The sequence below is a fragment of the Lampetra planeri genome, chromosome 48 (assembly GCF_965212315.1).
Source record: "Lampetra planeri chromosome 48, kcLamPlan1.2.h2, whole genome shotgun sequence".
NCBI classification, from domain to species: Eukaryota; Metazoa; Chordata; class Hyperoartia; order Petromyzontiformes; family Petromyzontidae; genus Lampetra; species Lampetra planeri.
In genome coordinates this window covers 439,515-458,589 of record NC_136154.1, presented here as the reverse complement: position 1 = coordinate 458,589, position 19,075 = coordinate 439,515, and the positions used below count along the sequence as shown (strand labels likewise).

General features: G+C 53.8%; 1 protein-coding gene across 1 annotated transcript; it reads left to right on the top strand.

Annotated features, from left to right (window-relative positions):
• Nucleotides 1–5,924: 5,924 nt before the first annotated feature.
• On the top strand, nt 5,925–18,168 carry LOC144733786 (PR domain zinc finger protein 14-like). Its single transcript, XM_078615804.1, has 5 exons — nt 5,925–6,155; nt 13,121–13,386; nt 14,078–14,145; nt 15,628–15,890; nt 17,411–18,168. Exons 2-5 carry the CDS (start codon nt 13,324–13,326, stop codon nt 18,019–18,021), a joined length of 1,005 nt encoding a protein of 334 aa, XP_078471930.1. The 5' UTR covers nt 5,925–6,155; nt 13,121–13,323; the 3' UTR covers nt 18,022–18,168.
• Nucleotides 18,169–19,075: the final 907 nt, after the last annotated feature.

The following is a 19,075-nucleotide window of genomic DNA, read 5'->3' as shown; positions in this document are numbered from 1 at the left end:
GACTCACACAGAGACCCCTGTAGACTCACACAGAGACCTCCTGTAGACTCACACAGAGACCTCCTGTAGACTCACACAGAGACCTCCTGTAGACTCACACAGAGACCCCCTCTAGACTCACACAGAGATCCCCTGTAGACTCACACAGAGACCTCTGTAGAATCACACAAAGACCCCCTGTAGACTCACACAGAGACCTCCTGTAGACTCACACAGAGACCCCCTTTAGACTCGCACAGAGACCCTGTAGACTCACACAGAGACCTCCTGTAGACTTACACAGAGACCCCTGTAGACTCACACAGAGACCCCCTGTAGACTCACGCAGAGACCCCCTGTAGACTCACGCAGAGACCCCCTGTAGACTCACACAGAGACCCCCTGTAGACTCACACAGAGACCTCCTGTAGACTCACACAGAGACCCCCTTTAGACTCACACAGAGACCCTGTAGACTCACACAGAGACCTCCTGTAGACTCACACAGAGACCCTTGTAGACTCACACAGAGACCCCCTCTAGATTAACAAAGAGACCCCCTGTACACTCACACAGAGACCCCTGTAGACTCGCTTGATGAAGCTGGTTGTAATCACCAGTAGAACGTCACAGTACCATACTCGAATTGTGAATGTTGTGGGTTTACTGTCCAACACACAACCGGTTAGTGCTGAACTTGTAACTAATTGGCACGTTTTGTTTACCTGACAAACCTTACGGATTGGCTGCGTCGGGTGGTGACGGGTTTAACGATATATTCATATTTACGTGATATACCCCAAAAAAACCTTAATTAATAATAATATTGGTCGCGAAATCCTACATGTATAACCGGTTAGTAATCTGCGCTATGAACCCGGCGACCCAAGTTAGATTCCCGCTCATGGCCAACACCAGTGATGACGATCTGAACCGGTCCTGGGCCTCCCCTATGTCGGTTCAGCCTCAAAATGAGTACCCGGTGCAGTGGTGTGTAGTAAACATCGCCACTGGGGATACAAAGACGGTCGGGCGTGGTGCTAGCCGCCCATCCCCTCGTGTGCCGTGCCGGCCTTCATAGGTGCTCACTAACAGCACTTGCCCCTACAGTCTGTTAAGGCTATACGGGAGATCTTTGTCTTTGCATATGTTCATGCGTGTCTGTGTGTTCACACGTGTGTGCGTGCGTTCACGCGCGTGCGTGTGTTCACGTGTGTGCGTGTGTTCACGTGTGTGCGTGTGTTCACGTGTGTGCATGTTCACGTGTGTGTGTGTTCACGTGCGTGCGTGTGTTCACGTGTGTTCACGTGTGTGCGTGTGTTCACGTGCGTTCGTGTGTTCACGTGTGTTCACGTGTGTGCGTGTGTTCACGTGTGTGCGTGTGTTCACGCAGGAGGAGGCAAGGGGGCTGCTTCACGCTGGGCCACCGTGGGAGAGTCTCACGCGAGGGCAGCTCCCAGCAAGCGCAAGGTCTCTGTGCACAGCGCACGGCACTCCTCTCGTTACAGCTGCTGCTGCTGCTGTTGTTGTCTTTAGTTTGTTGTCCTTCCCCCGTACCTCCCATTAGCGAGGTTGGCTACGTACGGTTCCAAAGAAATTCAACGTACATACATACTACTAAACACTGCTATACCAGGGACGTGCGATCAGGGGAGGCAGGCGAGGCAGAGCCTCACCTGTCATATTCTCCAATGGAAATAGCTGTAAGGGACCGTCCATAAATGACGTCACGTGATTTTTGACGATTTCTGACCCCCCCCCCCCTCGTCACACGGCGTCACAAAAAGTCAGACCCCCCCTCAAATATGACGTCACAAAGCTCTGCCCCCCCCCCCCCCAAAAAAAAAATAAAACATGCTTCAAATCGCTTTAAACTATTGTCATTGTAGTGCGTATTTAATGTGGCGCTGCACTCTTATGTTGTAGGAGAAAACATTTATTTAAAAGTCGATTTAATTAAGTAGAACGTGTTGTCTATATTTATTTAAAGTTGTGCATTTTGATGTGTCGTCATATTTCTCACCCCCCTTTCCCTCTTCACACATCGTCACAAATGTCTGACCACCCCTCCCCCCCAGGTGCGTGACGTCATTTATGGACGGCCCCTTACGAAAGTGAAAAAAATGTTCCACTGATTTGTGTTATAAATGTCATTTCTGTATAATTCCAATCATTACAGAGAGATAGTAACAGGCACGCGCTTATTGCCCGCGCTCCATCCAGTTTCTGAGGGGTTGCGCAATCAGAGGGGAGGCTGAGCTCGTCGCTGCCTCACCTCTCGTCTCCCTGTATTTGCAGCGGAGCTCCGCAAATTTGGCGATTTTGACTATCAAAATGATTGGAATCATACAGAAATAACGTAACACAGATCAATGGAAAAATCTTAATTTTTACTTTATTATTTTGTACTTTTTCCATTGGAGTATAACAGGTGAGACTGTGCCTCCCCTAACTCGCCTCACCATGGGGAGAGAGAAAAAAAGACGAAGACTCCAAATATACAGCAGCAGGCGTCAGGGTTAGGATCGAACCCATGACCTCCTGCGTACCAGGAGAGGTTGTTAACATCTCCTAGCCACCATGCCCCCCTGCATGTCACTCTGGTACAACTGTAATAATCCTTCAGGAGACGGCTTCGGAATCGGTCCTTTTTATTTTCACTTCACGATACACCTTGCTCACTCACTCTCCGTTGCTGGCAGACAACGGAGAGAGGACAGACCACCCACTAAGTCCCCGCCGCGCACGTGGCAACCCCTGGCCCCGTCCGCGCGTGACCCTGCTCTCCTCCTGCTCCAGTCTGCTCCCGATCGTTCTCCTCCCCTCGCTCTTAACACCTCCGTCACGTGGTTCCCCCAGCCAATCATCCATGGACAGCTCCGACCATTCTCGATGGTTCCCTGTCAATCCCGGGACCACGCCCCTCATCCGGCTCCCCATTAGCTGGGGCCCCGAATGGCTAAGCCCATCCCCCTGATGGCCTGTCATGATGACGCATGGGCCATGGTCCCTATCTCAACCCTTATTGGCTACGAGCAGGACCGGCAAGCCAATCCCCACGTGAACCCTCTGTGGCTGTTATTACACAACGTTTGGGCTTATTATTATAATTAGTTTATTAATTAGTTTAGTTGTGAAGAGGCTTGGCCTGCCATACCCACCGAGGTTCAGCATGACGGCATGGTTCTACTTGATGTATGGAATCAGACGTACAGAATCAGAATATCAGAATTAGAATATATATTGTACTGGAGGAAACCGATGAGGTGTCAGGGTCGAGATCGAACCCGCGACCTCCTGCGTACCAGGCAAGGGAGTTAACATCTCCTAGCCACCGCTGGTCACCGCACCAACTCTGCCCCCACACCCCCTCCGCCCCCGCACCCCACCGTCCCCTCCGCTCAGACTAAAGCGGAAGCCCTGGAGCACGTGTGGAGCATCTTGCAGGGCGTGGAGGAGGAGGAGCAGCAGCAGGAGGAGGAGGAGTTCAGGGGATTTGAGCTGAGGGAGGTGCACAAGGCCAGGATGGCGATGTTCAGGCTGGAGCGCAGAGCCACCGCCTGCAAGGAGGCCCTGAGGGTGGCGCTCCAGAGGATACGTGGAGGTGCGTAGCCTGCAGCAGTGATTTCTATTCACACCGCAACTCCACGCTCCCCTCTATTCTCACCGGAACTCCACGCTCCCCTCTATTCTCACCGGAACTCCACACTCCCCTCTATTCTCACCAGAACTCCACGCTCCCCTCTATTCTCACCAGAACTCCACGCTCCCCTCTATTCTCACCGGAACTCCACACTCCCCTCTATTCTCACCGGAACTCCACACTCCCCTCTATTCCCACCGGAACTCCACACTCCCCTCTATTCTCACTAGAACTCCACACTCCCCTCTATTCTCACCGGAACTCCACACTCCCCTCTATTCACACCGGAACTCCACGCTCCCCTCTATTCTCACCAGAACTCCGCAATCTTCTGTTACTGCTGATGGAATTCGCCACTGCTGTTGATGCTACTGCTACATGTGCTCCTGTCAGTGCTGCTGCTGGTACTGATGCAGCCTATAAACTAAACGATGTTAACACCATTGGAACCTCATTTGCCAGTAAAAAATATGATAATTGTTTTTTTACCCTTCTATCTGGCAACAAAACTGACACCTTTTTTTACAAGGAGTCATGTTTGCATAGACCACAATACCTGCAGTTATAATGCAAATAAAAAAACATAACTCTGATAATGTGCACTGTCCTTGAAGTTGATTGGTCCACACCCGAGACAGCTTTCCTTAGAGCCTAGTCTCACATGGGTTGGACCAGATGACGCCAAAAGGCGCACAACTCAAAGACAATGCACCATCAGAGTATGAGAGCTCGGGGTAAGCATTTACACCATTGGAACCTCATTTGCCAGTAAAAGATATGATAATTGTTTTTTCACCCTTCTATCTGGCAACAAGGACAGTGCACATTATCAGAGTTATGTTTTTTGTTTGCATTATGACTGCAGGTATTGTGGTCTATGCAAACATGACTTCTTGTAAAAAAGGTGTCAGTTTTGTTGCCAGATAGAAGGGTAAATAAACAATTATCATAAACGATGTTTATTTTACCAGGGTAAGCCGCACTGAGCTGTGTAGCTGTTCTTCAGAAGCGACCTGGCTATCACAAATGAGAGTTCAACGAAGTGACTTGTCATCATCGTCATTGCGTGGACATTTTTATAGCAGCCAAATACTCTCAACGCGTGACGTTGATTCTAAATGTCGTGGGAAAAAATCGGAGGTCCCGGAGAAAAATCCACGCAACCATGAAAGTTTGCACAAACAAGGAATTTACTATGGCCGGAAGGTGCATACATTCAACATGTAGGAATAAGTGGTATACAGTCTAACTATACTAAAATTACAAAGTCTGACTAATACTAAGGGGCTAAAGTATGTAAAATTGTGAATAAGTGTACAATATAAAATGTAAACTAGCCGTAATATACAATCTAAAAATACAAAAATACAAATAGGGTAACATGTTGTAAACTATACAGTCGGGATGGAACCCACGACCTCCTGTAGACCATGCGAGTGAGTTAACATCTCGCCACGGAGGAGAGAGAGAGACACGCAGACTCCAAATATACAGCAGGCTTCGTCAGGGTCGGGATAAAACCCACGACCTCCCGTATACCAGGAGAGGTAGCCAACATCTCGCCGTGTTTGCCTGCAGGCTCCTCCGTGCCGCCGGCCTCCGCCCAGGCTGTGGCGGTGTCGCGCAGCGCTCGCTCTCGCTACGGCCTGCGTCCGCGCGAGAGGAAAGTTTACACCGAGGTGGAGGAGCCCCAGGACGACGACTTCTTCTGAGACCCCCTGCTCTCTCTCACTCTCTCTCTCACTTTCTCTCACTCTCTCTCTCAACTTCGCCTGCGCGCAAGCGAAGATGGCGGTGTACAGAACGAGGAAAAAGATGCTGGAGGGTGATACTGACGGCTGCTCTGTGCTTCCGGTGTTCAGAGGCCTGCTTAAGGCGCGGCTCCGGCTGGAGCACGCGTACCACACACACGTCGGTGATGTGCACGTATTTTTCGAACGCTGGGGAGCCGGAAAGGCCCTTTGCACCAGCGTGGATGGCACCCCCTCGTGTTCACTTTCTGAAATGCTCGCTCGTCACCGTGACGTGCGCGATGACACCACAACCACGTGACTTTTGTGTTGTGTGCGGTGCTCTCAGCACCACAGCACGTAGATTTGTAACCATTATGTAACGTTTGTTTTCTTTTCGGTTGCTGGTGACTGGTTTTCGTATTGGAGTCGCCTCCGGTGCTTTTTTGCTGTTGGTGGCAATAAAAGTAGTTCAAAAGTCAAAAGTCTCTCACTGTCACTTTCTCACTCTCTCTCACTTTCTCACTCTCTCTCTCACACTGTCACTTTCTCACTCTCTCTCACACTGTCACTTTCTCACACTCTCACTGTCACTTTCTCACACTGTCACTTTCTCTCTCTCTCTCGGTGCATGCTGGGAAGAGGGTGTGTCTACCTGTGCTCCTGGAGAAACATTACCTGCCAGTGAGGGCCTAGTTTCATGTACGCATCCTAGCCCCACCTAACTTCGTTGTTTGCAGTTTCCTGCGACCTCTCTAAATCTCCGAGCACCATCGAGTGCTCATCTTCTCTCCTCCACCTCTGTGAGTGCCTCCAACAACACAGGGTCGTTCTGTCTCACTCTTCTTTATCTCTTCCTCCTCTCATCACACTCGTTTACTCGCCAGGCCTGCGGCCTACTCACAGCTCAGCACCCCATTACCTTTTCCTTCCCCCTCTCTTACATCCTTCCTATTCTTCTGCTTTACTGCAAACATAAAAATCGCTATTTTTTTCTCACCCCTCTCCTCTCTGCTCTGTTCTGAACCTCTCTCTGCACACTGCTGTTCCCTGCCCCCACAGCACCCGTCACGCCACGGGACGCTAGTGACAACACCTGTTCACTGACCCCCCTCTCTCCTGTCTCCACCCTGCGCCCCCCCCCCCCCCACTCTTATTTTATGCCATCTTCTTCTTGTCTTGTTCTCTCCTTTCATCCCTGCAGCTAACGAAGGTTATTTATTTGGTTATTGAACTATTTATTTATTTATTTCGGCAATGCCAAGCCATGCTGTTCCGGAGGTTCCTGGAACCCCCCAACACGGACTGTTCTGCTTCCCGCCACCTGAGATAAAGGTGGACGACGTGATAGAAGCTGCAGAACAGTGTGTGGGGAAGCGGAACGTCATCGCTGCGGCTCCCATGAACCGTGGCTACGTGGTCCTCTTCACCAACGCGGAGATGGTGGCACGTGTCATCGCCACGGGGCTCACCTTCAGGGGGGAGATATTTGTGCAATAGACACACCTCTCCTCCCCCGCGTGAAAAGTGCTCATCTCCAACGCACCACCTTTCCTCAAAACTGCCGACCTACAACGAGATTTTGAGCGGTTCGGCAAAGTTGTGTCCCGAAGAATTCTGCTGCCCTTGTGCACACGGGACACAGAAATGGCGCACGTCTTGTCATTTAAGAGACAAACATTCATGATTTTAAACGGCAACAACACGGAACTCAACGTGAACTTTAAGTACACTGCGGAAGAATACACCTACACCGTGTACGTGTCCACCGCGTTGCCACGCTGCTATGTGTGCGGTGGCTTCGGCCATGCCCGTGCAAACTGCACGGGGAAACCAAAAGGGAAAAACATGCAGCCTGCAGTAAACGCCACGCAACAGCAGCAGCAGCGCCAGCAGCAACAGCAGCAGCGCCAGCAGCAACAGCAGCCACAACAGCCTCAGCAGCGCCGGCAAAAGCAGCTACAGCAGCAGTCGCCGCAGCCCGCGCAGCAGCAGCAGCAGCAACTGCAACAGCAGGAGCAGCAGCAGCCGCAGCAGCAACCGCAGAAGGAGCAGCCGCAGCAGCCGCAGCTGCCACAGCCACAGCAGCAGCAGCCACCACTGCACGAGTGCCAGCTGTTGCAACAGCAGGACGCTGAAGCGGCGGCCAGTTGCACAAAGCCGCCCACCGACAACGAGGATGCTGAGGGCTTCACCCTTGTCACCTCCCGCAAGCGCAGGGTAAAGCCCGCCCTCGGCGGAGGAGGCCACGCGGCCCCTAACCCTAATCGCGCGGCCACCGCCGATCACGAGCCCTACCCAAAACTCGCAGAGCAGGACGACCAACCGCCCCCCTCGAGCGCCATCCCAGACGCCGTTGCAGGGGGTCAATATGAAGACATGCTCGATGATGACCCGCCTGAGGACAGCACGGTGGGACAAGGGCCGCCAACACCCCCGCCGAACGCCGCCACAGCATCCTCAGAGCAAGAGGATGCACCAGACGGTGCGGCGCCTGAAGGCGCCACACTGCGGGAAGGCGAGGAAGGCCGGCTCACCTCACCCGAAGGAAGGGCAAAAGACCCTCCACTACCAGAGGACAGCCACCCTCTTCCTAATGAGGCCCTGCCATCGCCAACGGCAAACGAGGCCTCTGCCGAGTCAGAGTATGACGAGCTGGAGAACTCGGACGACGAGGTGTCAGAGACCGAAGGAGAAGACACCATGAGTGATTCCAGCTGCTCACAAGTCAACAGCAAGTTCGATTGCACACCTGGGGGCATCCAAAAATTCCTCGAGAAAACTTTCAGGAAGCGTAAAGTTAAGGTCGGGGCCCATTTCACTGACCCCGCCGCTTTCCTCACAACGTCCCAACAAACTTGCCGTAACAGCGAGAGTTTGGGTTTCTCAGCTCAGGAATGCTACCGGCTAAAAGCGTTCATGCGCAAGGCGAAGAAGGAGCTTATTTCTGCCCAGAAGTAACCCAACCCCCCGCAACTACTGTTAACACTACCACCATCACCACCACAAAACTACATGATGGCTTCAGCTATTAAGGCTGCTAGTCTGAACTGTAACAGCGCTCGCAGTGACAAGAGGTGGGACCAGATCTGCCGCTTGGTCAGGGAACACAAAGCAGATGTGACTCTCCTCCAGGAAACCCACCTCGACGCCACTCTGGAGGCCCAACGCCAGCCTTTCCTAGGGGGCCGGGCTTTCTTCAGCCATGCCGAGGACAACCTCGCCGGCGTGGCAATTGTGCTCAGTTCGTGGTTTGCACCAGAGAATGTCTCCTTCAAAGAAATCGTCAAAGGTCACTTGATTTCTGTGGAATTCGTCCTGAATAAATCTAGCCTCAGGTGCTTTAACGTGTACTCGCCGAGCAAGGCCCCCGAGAGGAAGCTCTTCTTCGGCGCTCTGCGGGACGCACTCGCGACAGACGACGTGGACGACGTGCTCACCGTCGTGGGGGGAGACTTTAACTGCACCCTCGACCCGGCTCTCGACCGCAACACTGCCGAACCTCACCCTGAATCCGCACGGCCGCTAGCCGACCTCGTGCGGAGACTGGATCTGCGTGACGTGTGGCGACTACAGCATCCAGCCCAGCGGCAGTACTCCTGGTGCCGCTGCGGCTCGCAAGGCAGGATAAGCCTTGCCAGGCTCGACCGACTGTACGTCAACGCCAGCAGCGTTAACCTGCTCGGGGACAGCAAAATCGTACCCTCCGGTTTTTCAGATCACCACCTGGTCTCTGTGCTGCTGCGAATTCCCAGAGCGGAGCAGCACAGCGCCTACTGGAGACTCAACGTACAGCTGCTTGATGACACCGACTTCAGATAAACCTTCAAAGCCTTTTGGGCTCAGTGGCTGCCTGCCAAAGGAAGTTTCAGCTCCCACCAGTTATGGTGGGACAACACAAAGGCACAGGTCAGGGTTCTCTGTCAGCAGTTCATGAGCCAGCATGCCGCCGCCAAGAATGAGGTGGCGCGCCAACTGCAAAACGAGCTGCTGGCACTCGAGGCAGAGCTGAGCTCATCCCACGACACGCAGCTGGGTGAGACGCTACTGGAGAAGCAGTGGCTTTTCCGGTCCATCACAGACGAGCAGGCACATCGTGCTTTTGTGCACAAAAAGATGCAGCACCTGTCGCAGATGGACTCTCCCTCTAAATTTTTCTTCCGCTTAAACAAAACACCGGCCAACACCACAAAAATTTCCAGTTTGCGAACCCCAGATGGACAAACAGCAACATCTGAGAGCGAGATCGCCAAGACCGCCAGGGATTTCTACTCACAACTTTTTGCCGCCGAAACCATACACGACGAGGCTGTCCGGGAGTTACTGGACGGGGGCCCTACCTTAGGAGTCCCCGAGCGGGATCGTCTGGACAGCCCCGTCACCCTGCAGGAGCTCCACACCGCTGTGAAAGGGCTCGCAGCTGGTAAAGCCCCGGGGATTGACGGCCTGCCGGCTGAATTTTATGCGGCCTTCTGGGATGAGCTTGGCCCTCCACTACTACAACTGTTGACTGAGAGCCTGCAGAAGGGTGAACTCCCACAGAGCTGCAGGAGAGCGGTGGTCTCCCTGCTACCTAAGAAGGGGGACCTGCGGCTCGTTGAGAATTGGCGACCCATCTCCCTCTTGTGCGCCGACTACAAAATCTTCTCCAAGGTACTGGCAAACCGTCTCAAGACAGTGCTAGGTCAGCTGATCCTGCCGGAACAGTCGTATTGCATCCCCGGCCGGTGCATATACGACAACATCGGTACGGTCAGAGACATAATCTCCCTTGCAGAAGCGCACAACATGGACTTAGGCCTCCTCTTCTTGGCTTTGGTCAGGCCTTCATCTCGCATGTCAGGCTCCTGTACACAGGCACGTCCAGCCTGTTGAAGATAAACCAGCGGCTCGGCGCCTCTTTCCCTGTGACGAGGGGGGTCAGACAGGGATGCCCCCTCTCGGGGCTGCTGTACACCCTGTCCATTGAGTCACTGCTACGCCACCTGAGACGAAATCTGTCTGGCTTCAAAGTCCCGGGACCTGAGAACACAGTCGTCAAACTCTCGGCTTACGCAGACGACATATGCGTCGTCCTCAACGGCGCACATGACGTATCCACGCTCTGCCAGGCGGTTGCAGTGTACGAGAGGGCCTCCTCCGCCAGGGTCAACTGGCCCAAGTGCGAGGCCCTGTGTTTAGGGCCGCAAGGCGGCATTCGCTCTGTGCTACTCCCAGGAGGAGTCATTTGGCGGGACGATGGAGTCAAGTACCTGGGGATTTACCTGGGGAAACCACATGTTGCTCTGAACAACTGGACCGAGCTAGCCGACACAATCGAAGCTAAATTACTGACATGGGCACGCCTCGCGCCGCAGATGTCATTCAGGGGACGAGTGCTTGTCGCTAACACCCTGGCTGCATCCGTGCTGTGGCACAAGGCCAAGGCCCTCCAGCCTCCTGCTTGGCTACTCGCCAGAGTCAACCGCTCACTCGCTCACTTCGTCTGGCACGGGAAGCACTGGCTCAGGCCGGGCGTTCTCTGCCTGCCGGTGAGCGAGGGCGGCCAGGGTCTGGTGGACGTCACCGCCAGGATCATAAGTTTCAGGCTCATGGCTGTCAGACGGCTGCTGTACGACCGAGAGGATCTACCCTGGAAGTCGCCGGCCCTCGCCCTGCTGAGAAATGCAGGGGGGTGCCTGGGGTACGGAAAGGAGCCTTTCCTGATGGACCTGAGCCTGGTCGACTACACGAGGCTGCCAAGTTATCACCAGAGCCTCTTGGACGCGTGGCGGAGCCTCGAGTGGAGCAGAACACGCGCGCCCTACGACCTCGCGCAGTTCCTGAACGAGCCCTTGTTCTGCTCGCTGGGGAGAAGCTGCTGCGTGACGTACTCCACGCCATGAAGGAGCTGCGCCTTAAGCTGGAAGCACCCGGGGATGGTGGCGGCCCCCCCCCCCACCCTCCTCTTTCCCAGAGTTATGTTTTTCCTGCGCCAAGCCCCATGGTCACAGCGACTCCGGCAAGCTCCTGAAGCTCCGAAGCTGCAGCAACGTGCCCCTCAAGAGTGCCCCAAACACAGCGCTCTACACGTGCTGCGTAAAGGCGATGCATTCCCGGGACCTGGCCGACCTACCGGACACAAAATGGAGAGACCATTTCTCTCCCCTCATAGCAGCCGCCCCTCAGTGGAAACTAATGTACAAGTCTCCCGTAGCCAAACGCTGCGGTGACCTCCAGTGGAGGTTGGCACACTGCACGTTGCCATCGGCCGTGTGGCTCAGCCGAATCTCGCCAGGGGTAACAGACTTGTGCATTTCCTGTGGTGCCAGGGAGGATCTGCCCCACCAATACTTACACTGCCAGCGGCTCAAGCCAATGTTCCGCCTTTTGGGGGACATCTTCAGGAAACTGAGGGTGCCCTTCTACAACAGCAGCTTCGTATATGGAGTGCCTTACCTGGCAAACAAGCGCCATGACCTCGCCAACTTCGCCTGCGCGCAAGCGAAGATGGCGGTGTACAGAACGAGGAAAAAGATGCTGGAGGGTGATACTGACGGCTGCTCTGTGCTTCCAGTGTTCAGAGGCCTGCTTAAGGCGCGGCTCCCGGCTGGAGCACGCGTACCACACACACGTTGGTGATGTGCACGTATTATTTGAACGCTGGGGAGCCGGAAAGGCCCTCTGCACCAGCGTGGACGGCACCCTCGTGTTCACCTTCTAAAGCGCTCGCTCGTCACCGTGGCGTGCGCGATGACACCACAACCACGTGACTTTTTTCTTTTGTGTTGTGTGCAGTGCTTTCAGCACTACAGCACGTGGATTTGTAACGATATGTAACGTTTGTTTTCTTTCGTTTGCTGGTGACTGTATTTCATATTGAAATCGCCTCCGGTGCTTTTGCTGCTGGCGGCAATAAAAGTTGTTTAAAAGTCAAAAAAGTCTGACACTGTCACTTTCTCACACTCTCTTAGGGGCCATCCATTAATGGTGTCACACGATTTTGGACCCCCCCCCCCCCATCGTCACACGGCATCACAAAAAGTCAGACCCCCCCTTAAATGTGATGTCACAAAGCTCTGCACCCCACCCAAAAGAACATTTAATTTGCTTCAAATCGCTTGAAACTATTGTCATCATAGTGCGTATTTAATGGGGCGCTGCACTCTGATGTTGTAGGAGGAAACATTTATTAAAAAGTCTATTTAATTAAGTAGAACGTGTTGTTTATATTTATTTAAAGTTGCGCATTTTGATGTGACGTCACATTTCTCAACCTCCCCCCCCCTCGTCACACATCGTCACAAATGTCTGACCCCCCCCCCCTCCCAGGTGCGTGACGTCATTTATGGACGGCCCCTTACTCTAACTTTCTCACACTCTCTCTCACACAGTCACTTTCTCACACTCTCTTTCTCAATATGTGACACTCTCCCTTTCTCACACTCTCACCTATCTCTCTCTATTGCTCCCACGCTCTCACTCGATATATTCCACTTGCTCCCTCTCACTCTCTCCCCCTTTCTCTCCCTCTCACTTGCTCCCTTTCTCGTACTCTCACTTACCTCTCTCTCTTTTGCTCCCTCACTCAGGGATGCAGGGAGGGAGCAGGGAGGGTGACAGGGATTACATCTCCGATGAGCGAGCTAAAGAAGTTCCCCATGCAGAGAGGGAAGGGAGGGAGGCATCTGTCTGGAGCGCTCCTCACCCTCTCACTCTCTCACACTGCCACTGCTGCTGCTGTTGCTACTGCGTTTCACCCTCCTCCCGCTGCTGCTGTGGCTCTCAGTCTGCGAGCTGTGCAGGGATTTCTACCTGGGGGAGTGCTCCGTGCACGGCCCGCCAGAGTTCATCGCGGACGCGGCCGTGGCCCCGGGAGTGGCCAACAGGGCCCGGCTCAGCCTGCCCCAGGGCCTCACCGTCGGCGCCTCCTCCATCGCCGGCGCCGGCCTCGGGGTGTGGAGCAACAGGAAGAAGCTGCCCAAGGAGGTGATGTTTGGGCCCTACCAGGGAGAGGTGTCTGAGGAGAACCCCATGAGCGAGTACTGCTGGCTGGTGAGCTGCTGCTGCTGCTGCCACTGCCACTGCTGCAGCCTCCTCCTATTCCTACATCATCATCGTGTGTGTGGAGAGGAAGCTCGTGAAGGAGATACAGAGAAACTCATAGCTTCACACAGTCACCCACAGACTCAGGCAGAGACCCAGAGACTCGCACAGAGAGACCCATATACTCACACAGAGGCTCAGGGAATCGCACAGAGAGATCCACAGTCTCACACAGAGACCCATAGATTCGCACAGATACCTTAGAGACTCGCACAGAGACCCAGAGCCCCACACAGAGACCCATAGATTCGTACAGAGACCTAGAGACTCACCCAAAGAATTTCAGAGAGACCCCCAGAATCACAGAGAGACCCAAAAATTAACGTAATTATAATTTCAACTTGTAACACACAGCAAAAACGGTGGTCACCGCATGGCGCGGCGCTTTCAGATGCACTTTTGCAGCCGTCTGGAAGGCTCTTCCTTCCAATGCTAGGAAGCATCTGGGAGCTATGCACTTTTAAATCTTGTAGATTGAAAATGCATTTCTTTAGAACTGCTTTTAGTGTTTAGTTTGTTGTCCTTCCCCCGCACCTCCGATCAGCACGGTTGGCTACGTACGGTACGAAAGAAGTTCAACTTACATTCCAACTCACATTAATTATCCGTGGATCTGCTCGTGTGCTTATGTGTGTTTCAGATTTACAAAAACAAAAAGGATCGTGAATATGTTGATGCTCAGGATGAATCTAAATCAAACTGGATGAGGTGATTTTTGTCTTAAGGACCACTACACAGAGATCAGAACCACTACACAGAGACCAGAACCACTACACACAGAGACCAGAACCACCACACACAGAGACCAGAACCACTACACACAGAGACCAGAACCACCACACACAGAGACCAGAACCACTACACACAGAGACCAGAACCACTACACACAGAGACCAGAACCACTACACACAGAGACCAGAACCACCACACACAGAGACCAGAACCACTACACACAGAGACCAGAACCACTACACACAGAGACCAGAACTACCACACACAGAGACCAGAACCACCACACACAGAGACCAGAACCACTACACACAGAGACCAGAACCACCACACACAGAGACCAGAACCACCACACACAGAGACCAGAACCACTACACACAGAGACCAGAACCACCACACACAGAGACCAGAACCACTACACACAGAGACCAGAACCACCACACACAGAGACCAGAACCACTACACACAGAGACCAGAACCACCACACACAGAGACCAGAACCACTACACAGAGACAAGAACCACCACACACAGAGACCAGAACCACCACACACAGAGACCAGAACCACCACACACAGAGACCAGAACCACTACACACAGAGACCAGAACCACCACACACAGAGACCAGAACCACTACACACAGAGACCAGAACCACCACACACAGAGACCAGAACCACCACACACAGAGACCAGAACCACTACACACAGAGACCAGAACCACCACACACAGAGACCAGAACCACTACACACAGAGACCAGAACCACTACACACAGAGACAAGAACCACTACACACAGAGACCAGAACCACTACACACAGAGACCCGAACCACTACACACAGAGACAAGAACCACTACACACAGAGACCAGAACCACTACACACAGAGACCAGAACCACTACACACAGAGACCAGAACCACTACACACAGAGACCAGAACCACCACACAGAGAGACCAGAACCACTACACACAGAGACCAGAACCACTACACACAGAGACCAGACCCACTACACACAGAGACCAGAACCGCCACACACAGAGACAAGAACCACAACACACAGAGACCAAAACCACCACACACAGAAACCAGAACCACCACACACAGAGACCACGACCACTACACACAGAGACCAGAACCACTACACACAGAGACCAGAACCACTACACACAGAGACCTGAACAACTACACACAGAGACCAGAACCACTACACACAGAGACCAGATCCACCACACACAGAGACCAGAACCACCACACACAGAGACCAGAACCACCACACACAGAGACCAGAACCACCACACACAGAGACCAACCCTGGGCCTCCCCTTGGTCGACTCTGCATCAAATGAGCACCCGGTACGGAGCGTGGTTCCAGCCACACCACCCCCACGTAGCGCCCAGTGCCGGCCCTTAATAGGCGCTCGCTAACGGCGCCCACCCCGCCCCCGCGTCTGCCCGCGCAGGTTCGTCAACTGCGCGAGGAATGAGCAGGAGCAGAACCTGGTGGCCTTCCAGCACCGGGGGCAGATTTACTACCGCACGTTCCGTGCCGTGGGGCCCGGCTCTGAGCTGCTGGTCTGGTACGGCGAGGAGTTCGCCCAGGAGCTGGGCATCGCCTGCGAGGCCGGGCCCTCGCGACGCCGCAGCAGCAGCAGCAACGAGATGGCTCCCAGGGCCACCGCCAGAGACCTGCAGCCCGTGCAGCCTCCACCAAGCGAGGAACACTGTGAGCACCGCTCACCAGAGACTCGCCACTGCTCACCAGACTATAGCCACCACTCACCAGAGATGATAGCCACTACTCACCAGAGATGATAGCCACCACTCACCAAAGATAGAAGCCACTGCTCACCAGAGATGATAGCCACCACTCACCAAAGATGGGAGCCACCACTCACCAGAGACAATAGCCAACACTCACCAGAGATGATAGCCTCCACTCACCAGAGATGATAGCCACCACTCACCAGAGATGATAGCCACCACTCACCAGAGATGATAGCCACCACTCACCAGAGATGACAGCCACCGTTCACCAGAGATGATAACCTCCACTCACCAGATATGACAGCCACCACTCACCAGAGATGATAGCCACCGCTCACCAGAGATGACAGCCACCGTTCACCAGAGATGATAGCCTCCACTCACCAGAGATGATAGCCACCACTCACCAGAGATGATAGCCACCACTCACCAGAGATGATAGCCACCACTCACCAGAGATGACAGCCACCGTTCACCAGAGATGATAGCCTCCACTCACCAGATATGACAGCCACCACTCACCAGAGATGATAGCCACCGCTCACCAGAGATGACAGCCACCGTTCACCAGAGATGATAGCCTCCACTCACCAGAGATGATAGCCACCACTCACCAGAGATGATAGCCACCACTCACAACAGATGATAGCCACCACTCACCAGAAATGATAGCCACCACTCACCAGAGATGATAGGCACCACCCACACTGATAAGGTGCAAATGAGTAACTGGTGTGGTGTGTAGTAGTAAACATCGCCACTGGGGAGACAAATGCGGCCATGTGTGGTGCTGGCCACCCTCCCACTCATGTGCCATGCTGGCTTTCATACAGTGAGGGAAAAAAGGATTTGATCCCTTGCTGATTTTGTACGTTTGCCCACTGACAAAGAAATTATCAGTCTATAATTTTAATGGTAGGTTTATTTGAACAGTGAGAGACAGAATAACAACAACAAAAAATCCAGAAAAACGCATGTCAAAAATGTTATAAATTGATTTGCATTTTTTAAAATCAGCAGGGGATCAAATACTTTTTTCCCTCACTGTAGGTGCCCGATAACAGCACTTGTCCCAAAAGTATATACAGGCTATACGGGGTTTCTTCGTCTTTGTGTGTATATATAATGGAGCCCACTGCACTACGAATCCGGCCACCTGAGTTCGATTCCCACTCACGGCCAACGTCAGTGGTGAATATTTAGGCCTCCCCTAGGCTGACTCAGCCTCAAATGAGTACCTAGCTTAAACGTGGAAACATCGCCACTGGAGAGACAAAGGCGGCCGGGCCTGCTGTTGGCCACCTACTCCCTCGTGTGCCATGCCGGCCTTCATAGGTACTCGCAAACAGCACTTGCCCAACAGTCTGATATGGCTGTTGGGGACCTTTACCTTTGTATGTACACACACACGTGTGCAAGAGAGTTAATGTCTCGGTGTTGGTGTGTGCGCGTTTGTCTTGTTCCTCTGGTATGATGCAGGTGGAGTGGGTGTGGAGGTCACAAGGCTGCCGTGTCCTGCCTGCAACCGTCAGTTCATCTGCCGCTCTAGTCTACAGCATCACGTGCAGAGGAGACACCCCACTAAGCCCAGTAACAAAAGTCATCAGTGTGACCAATGTCCATACAGCACAGACTACAAGGGTAACTTGAAGAAACACCAGAGAACACACACGGGAGAGAAGCCGTTCAAGTGCACCGTGTGTGAGAAGGCGTTTACACTGCTCTCAAATCTTTACAGGCACCAGAGAACACACACGGGAGAGAAGCCGTTCAAGTGCACCGTGTGTGAGAAGGCGTTTGCACATTTACAACATTTTCACAGCCACCAGAGAACACACACGGGAGAGAAGCCGTTCAAGTGCACCGTGTGTGAGAAGGCGTTTGTACAGCTATCAACTCTTCACAGTCACCAGAGAACACACACGGGAGAGAAGCCGTTCAAGTGCACCGTGTGTGAGAAGGCGTTTGCAGACCCATCAACTCTTCGCGGACACCAGAGAACACACACCGGCCAGAATGCATTTTCTCATTCCCGTGGAAACAGAAAAGTCAGCCATCCTGAGCAAAAAGCGCACAGCGCCGAGCTGTGAATTAGTTTTAAACAACAGGCCACGTGATTAGCCGAGGCTGTGCCACTCTTGAAACTGATTTTGAATGTGAACACGGAAACCTACGAACCCTCCTACACCTGCCTCACACTCTGTGGGGGGTGGGAGATTAAACCGACCCGGCCACCCCTCGATTGCAAGTGCGGAGTTCTAGGTTCCAACCACTGCACGTATCCCCCCCACCCCCATCACCTGTGGGTCCCTGTGTGTGTGGAGGCAGTCGCCCTCCGACAACAACGGAGGGCGGAGGAGCGACGCTCACAACAACGAGCGGAGCGCCGGGTGGCTAAAGCACAGCAAGTTGGCACAGTAGGGGGCACAGGTGGTGCATCAGCCAGTCATCTCGGTCATCTCGGTCAGTCGACCCGTGGCACCTGGGTCTGCCCCGTGACCTCCTGCCAGCGGGCGTTCGACACTTCACGTGGCCTCAGGGTGCACATGGCCTGGCACAAGCGTCGTGGTGACGTCACCGCCACTTAGTGGCGAATGGCGGTTGTTGTTGTTGAGTGTGCAGAGTCCCCCGTGCAGAGCTGTACTGTTGTTACCCTAGAGGGGGGCACCGCAGGGTGATCCACCTACAGACACCCCAGTCTGCACGTCTCCCGCCGGTCTCCATGCACACCGCGTGCCGTCTCGTAGCCCTGCCCCGTGAGACGTATGTGGGGGTCGCTAGCCCCCGAAATCCCTCCCTCGATAATGCTAACGGCCGGGCTAACATCATCAATCGCCCCCCCCGCTGCTAAGCGAACCGCTGCTAGGCTCCTCACCCATGGTGTGGGAGCCGTCGCCGGAGGATTCCCCTCCACCGCGAGTCCGCGTAGCAGGCATGGTTAATTACGTACGCGCACACCCACACACAGCTCCACACGCGATACCCACTCTTGCGCCGCTCTGCGCCGCGCTGGCCGCTCACGTTACGATCGCGCACCTGGGGTACGCCGATTACGCACGCCGAGAGCTTACGCAAGTAACGAGCACACGTAAGCGGGGCACACGCCGACACAACGACTCAAGTTGCCGCCGCCGTGCGCGCGAG

What these genes read in the sequence shown, in the direction of transcription:
- LOC144733786 (XM_078615804.1), top strand. Translation starts at nt 13,324, where the DNA reads ATGTTTGGGCCCTACCAGGGAGAGGTGTCTGAGGAGAACCCCATGAGC. An exon ending in TGAGCGAGTACTGCTGGCTG is followed by an intron (nt 13,387 to 14,077) that starts GTGAGCTGCTGC and finishes TGTGTGTTTCAG; the next exon opens with ATTTACAAAAACAAAAAGGA. An exon ending in TCCACCAAGCGAGGAACACT is followed by an intron (nt 15,891 to 17,410) that starts GTGAGCACCGCT and finishes GGTATGATGCAG; the next exon opens with GTGGAGTGGGTGTGGAGGTC.